This window comes from Empidonax traillii, unplaced genomic scaffold, assembly GCF_003031625.1.
Source record: "Empidonax traillii isolate 1590-97213 ecotype Southwest subspecies unplaced genomic scaffold, ASM303162v1 scaffold861:size261962, whole genome shotgun sequence".
In the NCBI taxonomy this organism is placed as follows: domain Eukaryota; kingdom Metazoa; phylum Chordata; class Aves; order Passeriformes; family Tyrannidae; genus Empidonax; species Empidonax traillii.
The window spans coordinates 136,663-153,098 of NW_020956054.1; the positions used below are offsets into that span (position 1 = coordinate 136,663).

Sequence of the window (16,436 nt, forward strand, 5' to 3'; positions counted from 1 at the left end):
GTAACTTTGCATTTGGTCATGTGAAATGGGACCAACACTTGTCTGTCTTCTGAAAGTCTGTGGCCGATTTCAAAGTGGTTCAGAGAAGAAATGTAAATTACTCAGCTTCAAGTGAGCCTGAATTTAAAAAGCACTTGTGTGTATTGCAGAGCATAGGCTCAAATGAGAGGAGAGTAGTAAAAATAACATTGAAATGCACATTTTAAAAGCTGACTGTCACTGTATTTCACCAGTGCTCAAATTTTCTATCCGAAGAGCAAATCTTTAAGGATAACTATTTCTCTTAAGATAAGCCTTTCTATATCTTTTGGACAACTGTATGAAATTTGCAAAAGTCTCACCTGCTAAGAGGGTCCTTAAAGCAAAGTGTGAGGCTCTAAAGAACCTCCGAGTTAGAATTTCTGGCCAGAAAGAAATGTGCTATATATGACTTGAGTGGGAAAGTCCCAAGTTCAAATCTCTGCTCTGACTGACAAAGAAATTGGACTTCCAAATGCCCAGAAGAGATCAACATATTGTGCTGGCTGGTAGTGGGTGGGATCTCTCACTCTCATTTGGAACTGTCCTCCGTGTATAAATACTCACTGGGTGAGAATCTCCTCTCTGTGACCCATCAAGTATGGCTAATTAATATGAAATGATCTTGTATGGAGTGGAAACACTCCAGCAGAAGATCCGTGCCCCAGGTGAGAACAGCCAGTGGCCTGGAGGTTTGCTGGAGTTTTCAGATTTAGATGTGTTTAAAGACCTGAACATTATTCTCTCATGTGCCAGGTAAGTGTCCTGTTTGCATGGGGGTGGCTGTTCTGGGGGGGCACTGGTTACTTAAATTTTGTACTGGAAGAGTTGCATGGAACTACTCGATAAATGTGTTCAGGCTCAGTCTACCTAAGCTCTTGTGAAACTACTTCTTGCTTATGTTATTTTAACTTCGCCCATGATCTGTGCACGTGAGTGAAATTGATGTAAATATTGATTAATCTGATTTTTAAAGCCTGATCTTAGCAAAACATCAGCCACTGGGTTAAGGGTGCATATTGACTTGAACCTGATCAAATTAAAATAATTTGAGCATTTGTATTTACGAACACGGAGAGAGCTTACAGGATTGCTTGTTCCCCTGAGGATATGTTTGTGCCAGTTCACTTTGAATTATTCAATCAAGAATAATTCTGAGATTTAAAAATGCGCTTCCCTGATATACAGTAGTACAGAGGTTAATTCTTTTACTCTTTTCTATATAATCAGAAACAACTGATGAGAGTTTTCAATCTTGTGCTTGCTACTTGCTGGAAAAACCTTTATTTAAAAGAAGCTGCTACTGATATGTTTCCTCCCAGTAGAGACAATTATCTATTGCAATTTATCAAGAAAGATGAGATGCAAAGTGACATCTAGCTGAAATATATTTTTATTCAGTTCTGAAAGTGACTTTAAAAAGCAATACTAGTTCCACTTGTGAATGACCTTGTAAGTGATAAGCTTCATCACTGTGTAATTATTGCAGAAGAGCAGTGTTCAACTTAAAATTTTGTCTCAATTGCCATTTGATCAGCTCTTTACATGTGTGAAAATTTCTGAACGCTGTTTGATTAATAACCTTTCAGAGTAAAGCCATTTATGGAATACACACGTTTAATCTAACATTTTGCCATTTTACAATCAGCATTAAGAGCGCTGCAAGTCTGCGTGTTGCAATGTTGAAGTTGCCTTACTAAAATAGTAAAACTCCCAGAAAAAAGTCACTTTAAACTTCAGTGCCGGGTAGCTCAAACCTTTGACATAACTATCGGGAGTGCCTTTAAATAGCTGTGCCTGGAGGTGCCTGTGTGTGATGGCTGGGACAGGATCACACATCCTCTTCTCCTTTAGGGTTTGAGGTGGCACCCATCGTGTCCCATAGCACCGCAGTGTCTGTGGTTTGAAGTTTCTTTTGACTCTTCCTTTTAAAAGTGTAGCTTAAACCTTTTATGCATGATGAAAGTCTTAGATTCTGTTCTGCCTAACAGTAATTTTAAATTACTGAGATGCTTCAATGAGCTGTCTTTTTTTTTTTTTTTTTTTTTTTTTAAATCAGGGCTGAATTTTAGAATATGTTATAGTCTATAAGGACAGTCATATGAAGTACCCTGAGTCATTAACTGGCATATCTGAATGCCTCAAAAAATGAAGAGGGGGAACACACACCATATCATATATGCCAGATAGTCATTTCTTATAACCACAGAATAAAATCAAACAGTAAATCTTCTTATGCCTGTAAATATTTCCTTACTGCACAAATAAAATGGTGAGAACTGTAGAAATTAATAACCTTCATGCTGAACTGGGGCAGAGAAGATAGTTTGTAACAGTAACCCTGTAGTGCTGTTAGTTTGGAAGAATAGAACTGAATAATTGATGTGTTTTATCTTGCTTTGCCTGTGTCTCCCTCCCAAAGCACTCACATTCATGCTTTTGAAGAAAGACTTCACAAAATAACTACATACAGTATTAAATAGTGCTGTTATGGGAAGAGGAGGGGTCATGCTGGAAATTTCCAAGAGGCAGAAAGCGAGTAAGGCTAGCCTTGCCTTTTCAAAGGTTCTACCCTAAGCACAGGGAGGAGTGCCCATCAATCTCGGTGTCTTTGCACAGTTCTGACATGCACTTCAAATCTGTGGCACTCAGAAACGTGATCAGCTAACAGGCAGCACTGCAAAGTCACAAAACCAAGAGATGTGATATGCTGGGACATTCTCCAGCCACCCACGAGTAACCATAAAGTGTTGGTAATTCATGCTGATTTGTGTGTCTTCGGTGAAATGCCCTGGCCAGCTCTGCAGGCAGGTGTGGATGGCAGCACAGCAGACACGCTGTGATTGCTCTGCGGGGTCTGTGCATTTAAGCTTCCACGGCTGCCAGGGCAAATGATTTCCAGCGATAAATTAGCCTTTTTAAAAACTGATGCAATTATGGATAGCTGCTTCTAAGTATAATGGAGCTAGAGTCCCTCAAAGACACACTGTTTCATGTGCTCTTATAACAAGCAGATGGAATTTACTATAAATGCATCCACAGAACATGGGAGAAACTGGAGAATTTCTTGGACCTGGCACTTTTTATCTCTTTGTACACGATGTTTATCCTTCAGGTGACAGTGTTAATTGTTAGAAAGCGGTGCTTGACAAGAAAATCCCCCCCTCCCCCCAAATTATTAATGCTGTGTTCTTTAATCTTCCTCTTCTTGTTCTCCTTTATAATTTCTCTTCTTGCACTGTATGGCTGTTTCTGAGAGCTACCAGTTTTGCCCTCCCATTCTTGTTTACGCTTGACTTTACGATGGAGACACTCAGCCTATGACTAATAAGCTCATTAAGCCCAGTCTGCATCAGCCTAACCTGCTTTGACTTTAAGCCATGGAGATGCCTTTTGTGAGGGGCTCTCCAATCCCACAATTTGTGCCTTTAGAGCCTTAATTTTGTCTATTTTCTGTGTGGTTTCTTTCATCTGCTTGAGAGGCAATTATCTACCTTGTTCCAGGAGACTTTTGGAGCCTTCTGACAGGTGAAGGGAAGTACTTCTTTATTACAGTTTTGATCTTGGAATTTCAAGAGATGATGATAAATGTAATTAAAAGGGATTCAATTAGTCTGCTGTGCTGGCCTCATGGACTCAGACTAAAGGCCAGTATTAAGTGGGCAGAGGAACTGGCTTAGTGCTTGGGTTTGTTTGGTGAGATTTTTTTTTAGGTTGTTTACTCAGTAGAGAAAATCAGATGTATTCATGTATTCAGAGCTGGCTACTGCTTCATCCTGTTTACAGCTCTCTTACATAAGTGAAGAACAGTATTATAGCTGGAGGTGGTTCCACATGGTAACACCAAATTTGTTTCTTAACTGTCCCAAACCTACCAAGAAACCGGTGGGGGACTTGATTTTTTTTTCCCCCCCTGCCCTTAGCTGTAGGGAAGTGTTAAAATTTGTATTACCTGTTAATACACACCCCCACTTACTTATGAGTGGTGTTTTTATCAACACACACTTCTTTCCCAGTCTTGACATATTACTAGGCGCAAAATATCCAAATAAATGAAATTACTGCTTAATTTTCTAGCTTTTCCATAGGATTACTGCCTTTGTTTAATAAGAGATTTGTGACACCTTAGGCATTATTAATGCTGACTTGTATTCCAGTTAGATTTTTGCATAATTTAATCATTGATATATAGGTCCATTAAAGACTAACTTGTTACTTCAAAACTTCAGGTGTAATCAGAGTTTAGGACACACCATCATCTTGCAGCATTGGCTGCAAAGCCCTCCACAGGCTTTCACTCGTCTCTCTGGAGAGTTTTCCATGTTGTCCATAGCCTAAATTGTCCAGATTGTCACAAAAACTTCCTTTCCTCTTTTTCAGTCTTTTCATAAACTTACTCTGCAAAAAAAAAAAAAAAAAATCCAAAACAAATGAAAACAGAACCCAAAAAAGACTGTGAAAAGTTGATTTGTAGCTTTAGAAACATTTCAAGTCAGTTGTAGATGCCTGTCATGCTTTTCTTTCTTTTTTTTAGTCTCCCATTACTGATTTTCTGTAAAATGCTGATTTCCAGCCCCAAAGGCATTTGGAGACTAATGCTTTGAGTAGTTTTCAAGCAAAGGACTGTGCACCTGAGCAGTGCTACTCACAGATGAAGAATTGTCAATATTGTTGTCAGCGCTGTGTATGAGTTTCTTCGCAGCCTCAGTTGGATAAGTCGTCAGGGTTAATGTTGTGGAGTGTTGGTAATCCATAGCTCCTCCTTCTAGATGGATGGAAATGCCCTCAGTTTTAAGCCTTAAAATGCTTTAGGATCCCTTGGAATGAAGAAGATCATATAAAAATGGGATGTGTGTTACTGGATGTTTGCAGGAGCTTGAGGATGTGTTGCATTTCAGAAGACTGTCATTATAGGAGCTGAGTCTTCTTTGATAAATTATAAAATTGACTGAGTGATTCACAGCTCAGTTATAATTATTCCCAGTGGTAATTATGTGTCAGAATTATCCAAAACACTGTATCAGCCAGGGCTTGCATATGCTGTGTAATCGTGAAACTGCGCTTTCTCCAATGTAAACTTACTGAGGGCTTTACTCCACAAATCCTTTCTTTTGAGGGCTCCTTTCTCACCCAAGCAGGTCCTAGGATTTCATGGAGACTAATCAGGGTAAGGATGTTCATGACAAGCTTTTAAACTAGTCTTATAGCTTTACCCTGTGCAGAAAAGCTTGAGAACACTTTACAATCCTTCAATACTCACTGTGGCTAAAATATATTTTTGCTGATTTATAGATTTTATAGTCCATGAAAACTTATCATGTCTCATGTAAAAATGTTTTAAGACTGTCTTTTATTTATTTATTTTTTTCCCCCTTCTTCCAGCTTCTGGAAAAAACCAACAATATATTTGAAGAATCTGATTCTGCAGCTACCAAAAGTCCCTTGCATTTAGCTGTGAGTATGAGATGTGTAAAGCATTTGATCAATATCTCGTAGAATAACTCCTTAATCTCTGTCTTTGAAGCAAGTTTAACCATGGACTTGTTTTGAAAAAGGTGGGAAGGGATGTGAGCCTGGATGTAACAAAAACAGGTTCTGGGCTGGAATCATTAATTAATTTTTTGGCAGCTGAAGCTCTTGATTCTTACTGGCTCTAACACTTAGGTAAGAAGATGACACAGACACTGAAGTGAAATTAAATGGAAATTCACAACTTTTATATTAAACTAGTTTATAAATATGGGACTGGAGCTTAAGCTTTGTTCACAGAATGGGGTACTCTGATGTTCTTGTGGAGATGTGCAGTGCAAAAAGCTGTCTGGTACACAGCAGGGTGTGGGAAAGCGTGTTTTTAAACTCCTGAAATGCCCTGTGAGAGTGCTATGGGAACTGTGATATCACAACAGGATCTAACACCTGTGGCCTCAGAGGCCACAACAGCTCCTCTCTCCCAAGAGCTCAAGAGTCATGATCCCTTTTCCCAGTTCCCTCTTCCCAATCACAGAATAGTTGAGGTTGACGTGGACCTCTGGAGATCGAGTCCCAGCTCCCTGGTAAATGCAGAATCAGCTGGACCAGATTTTCTCAGGGCCATGCCCCATCGCATTCTGAATATCTCTGGGCACGGAGAGTCCACGGCTTCAACTCTGATAATACAATTACATAATCATGTGTAAATAAAAATTATGTCCTCTGTGAGTCTGACAGTAAGGAGAGGAGGGCAGTCCCTATGAAGTGAATGAAATGTTTCCAGTTTCTGGGGCTATCCACTGGGTTTTTGCTGTGCCAGCCGTGTTTGTGCTGTTGGCTCCAGTGCGACTGGAGGTCTGGAAGTGCACCTACTTGTCCCCTGTGCTTGTTCTACCAAATGATTCAGCTGGCAAGACTACTCCCTGAAGCATCAGGCATAAACAGGAGGTCAAGTTTGTATTTGAACAAAACTCTGGTTTGAGAATTGCCGTCATTTAGTTGGAGACCAGCACATGTGTTGAATTTAGCAGCCAGTTAGGTGATAATCAATGCAAACTCTGACCAGTATCACTCCAGTCAGTCTAGGTTTTTGAAGCAAACGTTTTCCTGACAGATACTGTAGAATGTGAAAAATGAATTGTTGATTGACCTGTGCTGAATGGGCAACTTATTGCCTGAAACTCCTCACTTTGCATTGTACGAGAAGGTTAGAACAAATCAAGAATCATACTTTCTTTCCCTAAACACTAGGAATTTTTCAGTTTCTTGGCAACAGTGTAATTTGGGAAAATCTTTTCAAGTTGAAGAGAGAGTCGGAAGGAATCGAGAAAATGGTGTGATTTTTATTGTGTTTAGGAGACACTAACAGGGATGGATTTTACTTGCAATTTATGTGTAAGGTCTTTGAAATACAGGAGTTGTGTTCTCTAACATGCTGCATTTCATAATTCTAGGCCTATAATGGTCATCATCAAGCCTTGGAGGTACTTCTCCAATCCCTGGTAGATCTGGATATTAAGGACGAGAAGGGACGCACTGCTTTGGACTTGGCTGCATTTAAAGGACATGCAGAGTGTGTGGAAGCTCTCATCAGCCAGGGAGCTTCTGTCACTGTGAAAGACAATGTCACCAAAAGGACCCCTCTCCACGCCTCAGGTGAGTGGGATCTTATGTTACACTTGTGGTATAAACCCTCCCACACAGAAGCAATTACCTTTACCTACCTACTATCACTATGCACTTTTCTTCTAAAGGGAGGGAGATTTTCCCATGTGCTGAGGACTTTTGCTTGTTTTCTGAGGTCCTACAGTTAAACCATTTATCTTTCATTTCATTGGTCTTTTTTCCTCTGCCCCTGTGATTCAGTCCTCCCTCACACAGAATCCCATGTTTTTCCACACCACTACTGCTCTGCCTTTACCTGCTTGCCTTTTCTTTACAATACCTCTATTATTGACTACTCTTTAAAATGTGTGATGATTCCCTCATGACGCCTTCTCTTAATAGTTCCTCAGCCAAAAAATCAGGGGAAGAGGGAACACTTGCCTCACAGCTTCTCCTTTGGAAGAAAGGTTGAAAAATACTTGTAGGCTCTGACTGGTGATGAAATTATCCTGGTGTTCAAAACTTGCAGCCTTTTGCAGTGGCAACACTATGGAAATCACCACCCCCTCTCAGACCTCCTCCTCCTCCTCCTGAGCTTGTGAACTTGCACTTGCTGGGAGCCGGCTCCACTCCTCGTGTGTGGGGTGTTATTTATGTAACATGCATAATTAACTGGGAAATGTAGACTTTATCATTGATTTGAAGGTCGTTATTGGATATCTACCTGGCAGGTGAATATGCAGCGGTGCCGAAGGGAACGCGTCTCCTCTGCTGTTCCTGGAGGAGCTCAGTACAGGATAGCAGTGGCCTCTAGTGGGAAGGAAAGTTAATACCACATGGATAATTAATTCAGGACCAGACTTAATTGTCTTTCTGTTTATCTCTTAATCTTGCTTACATTAAAATGCATATATATCCTCTAGTACCAGTTTATTCTCTGTGATCATAGAAATGCAACCTAGAAACATAAAGTCAAATGGACTATTACCAATTTTGTCTGCAGTACTGAAGGAAATGCTCGTAATAGATCTCACTGAATACTAAAACTAATTTCGGACTTCTTAAATTTTGCATCAAAACCAAGAGCATTTCTCCCTATGACAAATACTGATGGTTTAATTAATTTAAATCAATATTTAGTGCCACAACAAAACTGAGCTGTGTTGTTCAAGAGCTTTCCTGTAGTTACTTCAGACATACCTTTTTCTGTTATGTCATCACTATAGCAATGATTTGCATTTATTTAAAAAGTGGTTATAGTGATATAAGTTTCTAGTTGTCACAGCTGAGCTGTAAGGGCTCTTCAGTACTGAGAAAACTAATTGATAACAAAGCCATATTTTTCTTAGCAGCTCTGACTTGAAATATGAATTTTTTGGATAAATGTGTGGAGTAGAATGGAGTAAACTTGTTGACCAGAAGGTGTTATTTTACTACACACATTTCTTACTTTCACACAAATTCAGATTGTGGGCTTTTCCCCCAGTTTTAATATCTTATTTAATCACCCACATCACTTTACTATTGGGTGCCTTCCATGTAAAACCAGTAGGAAGATTCATTGCAGACTTTTCTGGTGCGTGACACTTTTTGCTTTTCAGATTAAGAAACATTTCCAGGGATAAAAGTAAAATGTTCTTTGCATCTGCAGCAAAGCAAAATAAGTTAGATATGTATTAAAAACCAAAAAACCACTCCCCCCTCCCCCAAAATAATGAACAAAAACGGCAAAACAATCCTACACGCAGGAGTGAGACACTAAAAACATGTACTTTACACAGAAAGGAAAATACTGCAAAGACAGGTTTAATATTCAACTCTTAGTAAAGGAAATTCATCACAGTCATGAATTGGGAAGCTTTCAGTTCTGAGTTAAGTGCACTTTGGGTAAATATCCATCAAGACAACGCTCAGGACCTTCCTCTCAAGAGTTATGCAGAGCTCTGTGCAAATTAGCTCTGGAGTAAAGCTTCTACCTACAACTACTATAAAAAGCCTCGTGCAATGTGATGATTTTCCTGGTGCTGTTTCATAACGATACACTTTGAGGAGTGTCTCAGCAAAAACTGGTGCCACCTGTCGGGAACTCAGCCTGGAGCTGCTGCAGCATTCAGAGCGTTGTATTTGCAGTGCAAGTGTAGGAGGTCGTGGCTTATTTTCAGAAATCAAACAGGATTTTCGCTGAATTAATCCCTTGAGTGAAAGTGCACATTTGCACACACGAAAGGGACCTCTTGCACATGCAATACTGTGCACTGGAAAGAAATAAGAAGGCATGTGTGCCCATCCCCTTAAACTTGTTTACCCTCATTCCTTCTAATTACACCAGCATGGTTGCTGAGCACAAAGCTGAGGAGGCCTGAAGAGGTGAATTGGATGAGGGGATTCTTCAGAGTTCCATTCATTAAAGGGATTTGTGACTTTAGCAGGGAACTGACCTAATGAAGTGTTTCTTTTTTCTGTCTGTCCCCCTTAGGGAATAGACTTCCTCTAACCTCATAACATGGAGAATTTCCTTCACCTAAATTATATGTTCCCTATATAATTTTAATACCACCAGCCTTCCTCTGGCTAGCCTGGGGAATCCATTGCAAATGTTCCCCTAGTGTTGGTGTTGTAGCTCTGCTGGCAAAACTAACATTCCCTGCAGGCTCTGCAATGCTTAGCAATTGCTAGGTCAGCACCGAGGAGTTTCTGTGAGTATCTGTTCTAGAACTCATTTACCAAAATCCTTTTCAGATGTCTCTGTGAACAAGTTAAGATTTCTCTTCCTACTGTTGGGAGAAAGAACAGATCTTTTCTTCCTCCCCCCCCCAAGCCCACAGTGACTCATCCACCCTGCAGAACTGTTTACATGTTATGTATATGGCATTACTTAGTGGTAAATAACTAAAAATGTCTTTTAATTTTATGGGTAGAGCAAGTAAGACCATTTTTGGATGAATAATTTCAATGTGATGATGTGTGCCCGTTTCTCTGCCAGAGTGATGTGACATAGGTGGTGTCCAAGGGTTTTGCCTCAGCCCACGGGGTGTGGGCAGTGTGAATGCATGACTTGGTGTAATAAGAACACAACATGTATCCACTGAGCACAGGGATTGTTTCTCAAAGAAAATACTTGTCTCTTCTGTCTTAAGCCAACTGACACACAGATGGGGTTCAGCATCAAGCCCTGCAAAATTAGTAACTCAGAGCTGTTTTCCAGCAGCAATGGGTTACTTTAAAACAAACAAACAAAAAACCAAGAAAAAACCAACCAAAACCCCCTCAAAATAAACCCCATCACCAAAAACAAACCCCAAAACAAAAAATAAAACCTCAAACGTTTTTGATAAATATAATTTTTGATAAAATGGAAAAACTCAGAGGGAATTTTAGTCTCTGGTGTTACTTGCTTTTATGAATGTGGCATTTGTATCGTTGGTCATTCTTTGCAGATGTTTATTTTTTTTCATAGCAGTACTGAAGTACTTGCTTGTACAGTGCACATAAAACTAAGGAACCTTGCTGACATACTTCCTACTGTGTTCCAAACCTTGTCTGCCTGCTCAGTCTGGGGGATTTTGAAATACTGTCTGGTTTAGTAGAAATCTTCTCAGTAGTGAAAATCATGTTGATGCTGTTTTACTCATTTGGGATTTTTGTATCTTAAGAGAACTAATCCTCATCTTACTGAGATCAAGAAAAAAACAGCTCACCATTTCACTGGTGCAAGTGAAATGAATTTAAATGAAAATTGGGAGAATGTTGATCTCTTATACTGTGGACTTTTCTATAAGGAAATTTCTTATCCTTAGGCTTTCCAGCAGAAAAGTATCTGAAATTAAACATGCTTGTTTTTCTTTACAGTCATTAATGGCCATACACCTTGTCTAAGGTTGTTATTAGAAGTTGCAGACAACCCTGATGTGACAGACGCCAAAGGACAGTAAGTTTTTTTTCAGCTCTGTAATTCAAATAGCATCTCATATTTCTCACCAAAAAAAAAAAGTACTTATTTGAAATACTGTATTTCCTGCACTTCTCCTCATAGAATTTGGCAGAGGTTACAAAGTACATATTCAGTTGATCTAAGCCATGTGGAAAGGACTAATCATTAATCTTAGCCTCTGCTTTAAACTTTAAACATTCTTTTATAGATGTTGAGTGCCAGATTCAATAAAAACTAACAAGCTCCTGAGATGTTTCTGTAGAGTCTTTTTCTTTCTAAAATGTTGCTGTTTCAGGGTTTGCATGGTATATTAGGCTGGTGCAGCAGAACACAGTGTTTATTTGAGGTGACACGTGCATCGGAGATGTTCCTACAGAAACGTTACGGCTTGTTAAATGACAGTTGCAAAGAGGCAATAAAGTATATTTTTAAAGTGAAAATGTGAATGGTTTAAAAAACTCATCTGGGCTGTATGGAACATATTATGCTGTACATATAATGTCTGCACATATGATTTTAAATGGTATTCGTCTTGCCTAAAAATAGAAGGCGAATAGGTCTCTTTCAGAAAAAAATGGAAGCTATGTTAGTCCAAAGTTTGGCTTGAATATTTTCCTCATGCCCCTTCATCCCCTTTAAGCAATTGTGCAGTTTTGCAAAAGAAATGCTTTGGGTCACTGTCATCGTGGTAACTAGCAGGGACTAGCAGGCATTTATAGTATGACTTAGGATGTTATTTCATAGCTGTGACTGATTTGGTTGTTTGTGTTTTTTTTCTAGAACTCCATTAATGCTTGCAGTGGCTTATGGGCACGTTGATGCTGTTTCTTTATTACTTGAAAAAGAAGCATCTGTAGATGCAGCTGATCTCCTGGGATGCACAGCTTTACATCGAGGGGTGACTTAATTTTTATGATTCTTGATGATTTGTTTTACTGTGACTACAACTCACTTATAAGTATAGGGACATTTAAATATGGAGAACATTGTAAATGATTGGAAATGTGACCAAGCATAATAAATGATGTAAAAAGCTGAACAGATATTATGCTCTCAGAAGGGCTCTGCTTTTGACTTTATTTCACATTTGCTTTAATTAATTAGCTGAAAATAGCTGAAATAGTGATTAGACTACTTTTTCTTGGCTCTAGACACTTTATAATACCAATCATTACTCTTATAACTGAGTACCTTAAGAATTCTGAAAATAATTTCTTTAAAAGAACTGGCCAACTGTTACTTTCATTTTTCTTAGAATGGTGGTAAATAGGTAAGCCTTAAGTTTTCTAGAGGCAGTGGAACTTGAAGCAGATCTAATCTTTTCTAGTCTAGCTAGCCTAAGCTAGATTTCCCTAGCTAAGTCTAGCTTCTTACCTAATGTGAACCTGATGCAAGAAATTATATTTATGCAGAATTTTATGATGATTGCAGTGAGCAGTTCAGCAAGTGAGCTTTCATCTCTGCCTGCTGAATCCCACCCAGACCATTTCATGTTCACAGGCATCAATCATAGCTCCTATTTCCTGGGCAAGAATCTGTATTATGTCAACCTCTTTACTCACTTCTTTGTTATCAGATTATGACTGGGCACGAAGAATGTGTTCAGATGCTGTTAGAGAAAGAAGTCTCGATTCTGTGTAAAGATGCCAGAGGCAGAACACCCCTGCACTTTGCAGCAGCTCGGGGTCACGCCACCTGGCTGAACGAGTTACTGCAGATCGCCCTGGCTGAGGAAGACTGCAGTCTGAAAGATAATCAAGGTTACACACCGCTGCACTGGGCTTGTTACAATGGTAAGCTTCTCCCTGGGGACTGCTGCCGAGTTCAAATGCAGCCTCAGTTTTAGGGAAGCATGTTAACAGAGTAGCTTAATCCTTTGATGAGCTTGACTTGAAAAGGCAAATTATCTCCCAGAGCTCCACGTGCTCTCTGTAGGTAGCATTTGCTTTGTGCACCCTTCAGTTCAGAAGCCAGGGAAATTCCAGTGATACCTCCCAATGGCTTTGCAACTCATTTGCTCCAAGTCACAAGAAGCCAGGGTGAAATTCTGGTGTTGCTCGTGTCAATGATGAAAGTGATTCCTGTGTGACCAGGAATGCTCCTTTGAGGCGTCACCTGCTTATTTATTGATGCAAGTGGCCATGTGAAGAGATGGATATTTTGAACTGAACTGATTATTCTAACTGGATAATCTGAATTTTTTGCTTAATAAAAGGCAAAAGCGTCTCAATATCATCATTTAAGATCATCTTTGGAGGCGTAAGAAAACATACATAATATCACACTAAAAGGAGACTCTTTCCTCTTTTTTCCCAAAGTGCTAATATTAGCCTGAATTTATCTTGCTGCTGCCATAAAACAAAAAAATCCTGTTTTTATTACATAACAGCTTATTGTGTTCAACTTTGAACTTAAAGTGTTAAATGCTAACCTGTGTAAGCCTAACATGAATTAAGTGAATTACCTGCTTTGTACAACACTGTGAAATATCTGATCTCTTACAGGTCATGAAAACTGCATAGAGGTACTATTGGAACAAAAACTTTTCCACAAATTCTATGGTAATAGCTTCTCTCCATTGCACTGTGCTGTGTAAGTAGAAATCTCCAGTAACAAATGCAGATGTTGCTTTAGGATATGCCTGCAAAAAGTAGCAGTGTGAGAAGAAAGTGAGCTTTTCTTGAGATTATTTGCATGAGCTTTACAGGCAGATTCCGTATTCACATCTCTTGTGTTACTTGCAAACAACAAAAACAGGCTGTTGTGTGTTATGCATGTACTTTAGACACATCCTATTCAAAGAAAGCAGTGTGTTTTTACGCAGAGAGGATGCTAATAGAGCAAAACATAATTGCAAATGCATTTTACAAAAAAAAAAAAAGCAAGATTAGTATGTAGGATGTAACATGCAAACCATTAAAACATGTAAACCATCAAACACCAAGGAATTAAGTGCTCTAAAGACAAATGCAAGCCTTCCCAAATCCTGCCAATAATTAGAACAACTGCATTCTATTCTCTGTTCTCTTGGGAGAATGAATGTCTTTCAGAAGTAACGACAGGAGTTACAACTGTGTAGGCTTTCCTTCTACAGTCCCCACATCATTAGAAAGTAGACAAGTAACTTGTCATGTATCAAACTTTGAAATGATAAAAAGCCAATGTATTAGAGTAACAAAAGCATTTTGGAAGCACTGTTTTTACTCCACTTAAAATATTTTGTGACTGAAACATAGTATTTTAAATCAGAATTTCTAGTGATGGTTTTGAAAAAAAATCAATATTTATTTTAAATGAGTATGCAGTTCTCAAAACTATTAACACATGTGAAACTTAAAAATGTATGTAAATTTGAAATGAACACAGCTGCTAGTGCAATGTGGAAGTGTGTTAGCTATAATGTGTGTCCAGTACTAATACTAAATATTGTTCATTTTCATAGTGAAATGAGACAAATTAGCAATAATCAGAAAAAGTATTAATTGAATGCATCCACCAAATCAAAGTATTAAAAGCGTGAGTTGGAAGAGATGTGGGCTTCAGTACCTTAAACATTAGAATAAATCTTTCTATGTCTAAGTACCTGTGAGTGCTTTCCAGATCCAGGTGTGCTGGACATACAGGACATACAATAAGGATTTTAAGATATTAAGGTTTTAGTCCTTGGTTTGTGCTGGACTTTGAAATAGCCTTTATGCATAGTGAATTAAGGATTAGCTTTGCTTTAGAGATTGAAATCCATAGTAGCAGATGCAGTTTGGTTAAATGGAAAGATGATGAATATGCAAAAATGTGACTGAAAACATTAAGACAAAGGCATTTTAGGGTAACTTGGAAATAACCAGTAAAAAATACTAATGAGAAGTGAAGTAAATTAATATCGCAAAGTGGAAAAATACGTAGATTTATTACCTCTTTAAACATATATTTTCTTCGGCAGAATCAATGATCATGAAAGCTGTGCATCACTACTCATTGGAGCCATCGACGCCAGCATTGTCAATTGTGAAGATGACAAAGGAAGGTAATAGTTTCTTTAGCAAATTGCATTTTGTGAATCCACCCGGTGTTTTTTGTAGTTCTTTCTGAACCCCTGGAACTAATCCCTATCTGTTATGGTTGAGCTAAGACTTGTCATGCTGACTCTTTCAGACAGCAGCTTGCACTGCAGCACAGTTAAATGGTGGCTCACTTGAAGCAAGAATGTGATGAAGTATTCAATGTCATAGTACACATGAAAAGAAACAAAAGAAATAGCACTTTGTTTGTTTAGAACAGCTATGACTACAGGCTGTTTCCCTGTTTTCTTTGTTAAATGTTTAAACACATTTCTCTTTGCTAAATGAAGTGATACTATTTACATATAGAAAAGTATTTCATTAAAAGTTTTCATGTTATGTTTGCATTCTCAGGGCATACAGCTGAAAACATCTAAGCAGCAAAATAATACTGACTCAGCAAGAGATACGCATTCAGCCAAATCCTTCATTTGTCACATTGATTATGTCCTCATTGCATATATATATTTAATTAAAATGGCTGAAATTCTAAAAACTGAATACTCATTCTTTTTGTTGATTAAAACAAACTTAATACCCTCAGTGATGGTGATTACTTAATCATGTAAGGGTAAAACCACCTCACCTTTACTGATGAGCAAAACTGAAGTAACACTAAGCTGGGTTGTGTACCAACTGTTTCAATTCTAGGAGTCACACGTCAGACCCAAAATGCCAAAGGGTGACAGCAAACAAATTCTGATGTCTCAGTCTTGTAGAAACTGATAGCCCTCAAAGTGCATTGTATTCCTTCTGCCTTTTAGAGTAATGCTGTTACTGTGGCTTGCTCCTGCTGTATCTGTGAATAGAACTTAAAATGTTTTAGTTTTTTTTAAGTAATGGACCAGTTCCTTTCTGATAGTTCTTCCCATCTGAAGCTTATTAAAAAAAATAATCACAGGAATAAAAATGAGGGATTGTACTGCTTTTCATGTTAGAATGTTCTGTTAAAATAAATATGCTGCTAATATGAGATTCTTCACAGTGTCATATGTCTACACTGTTATATCCACCTTCCTGCTTCCCAGGACAAAGACCGTAAATATTACTTAACTTACTTAAGATGCTGCTACTATAACTTTCTGCTTGTGATAATGTTAAGTTTCACAGGAAAAAAATAAAATTGCGCTTTGTGGTTTTTGGGAAAGCGGGCACAGGTGACTGTTGTGATTGTTTAGCAAACGCTGTGGCCGTGTTCCTTTCCCCCAGGACGCCCCTTCACGCCGCAGCCTTCGCCGATCACGTGGAGTGCCTCCAGCTCCTCCTGAGCCACAGCGCACAAGTGAACGCTGCGGATCACGCAGGGAAAACGCCGCTCATGATGGCAGCTCAGAACGGCCACGTAGGGGCTGTGG

At 38.8% G+C, this 16,436-nt stretch overlaps 1 protein-coding gene and 1 long non-coding RNA gene across 13 annotated transcripts in view; one reads left to right on the forward strand and one right to left on the reverse strand.

The window, feature by feature from the left end:
• Positions 1–16,436, forward strand: part of ANKRD44 (ankyrin repeat domain 44) — a 134,611-nt gene that overhangs the window by 108,064 nt on the left and 10,111 nt on the right. For all 12 annotated transcript variants that reach the window (XM_027902283.1, XM_027902291.1, XM_027902285.1 and 9 more), the window contains 8 exons: positions 5,401–5,472; positions 6,942–7,143; positions 10,942–11,020; positions 11,804–11,921; positions 12,600–12,816; positions 13,528–13,615; positions 14,964–15,047; positions 16,291–16,436. In XM_027902283.1, the coding sequence (XP_027758084.1) occupies positions 5,401–5,472; positions 6,942–7,143; positions 10,942–11,020; positions 11,804–11,921; positions 12,600–12,816; positions 13,528–13,615; positions 14,964–15,047; positions 16,291–16,436 (1,006 nt within the window). The remainder of the gene's footprint in view (positions 1–5,400; positions 5,473–6,941; positions 7,144–10,941; positions 11,021–11,803; positions 11,922–12,599; positions 12,817–13,527; positions 13,616–14,963; positions 15,048–16,290) is intronic.
• LOC114067094 lies at positions 7,137–16,282 on the reverse strand. The gene is made up of 3 exons (XR_003573317.1): positions 15,668–16,282; positions 13,488–13,664; positions 7,137–7,902 (listed from the first exon to the last, which is right to left on the reverse strand). It is a non-coding gene; the product is annotated as an uncharacterized LOC114067094 (long non-coding RNA).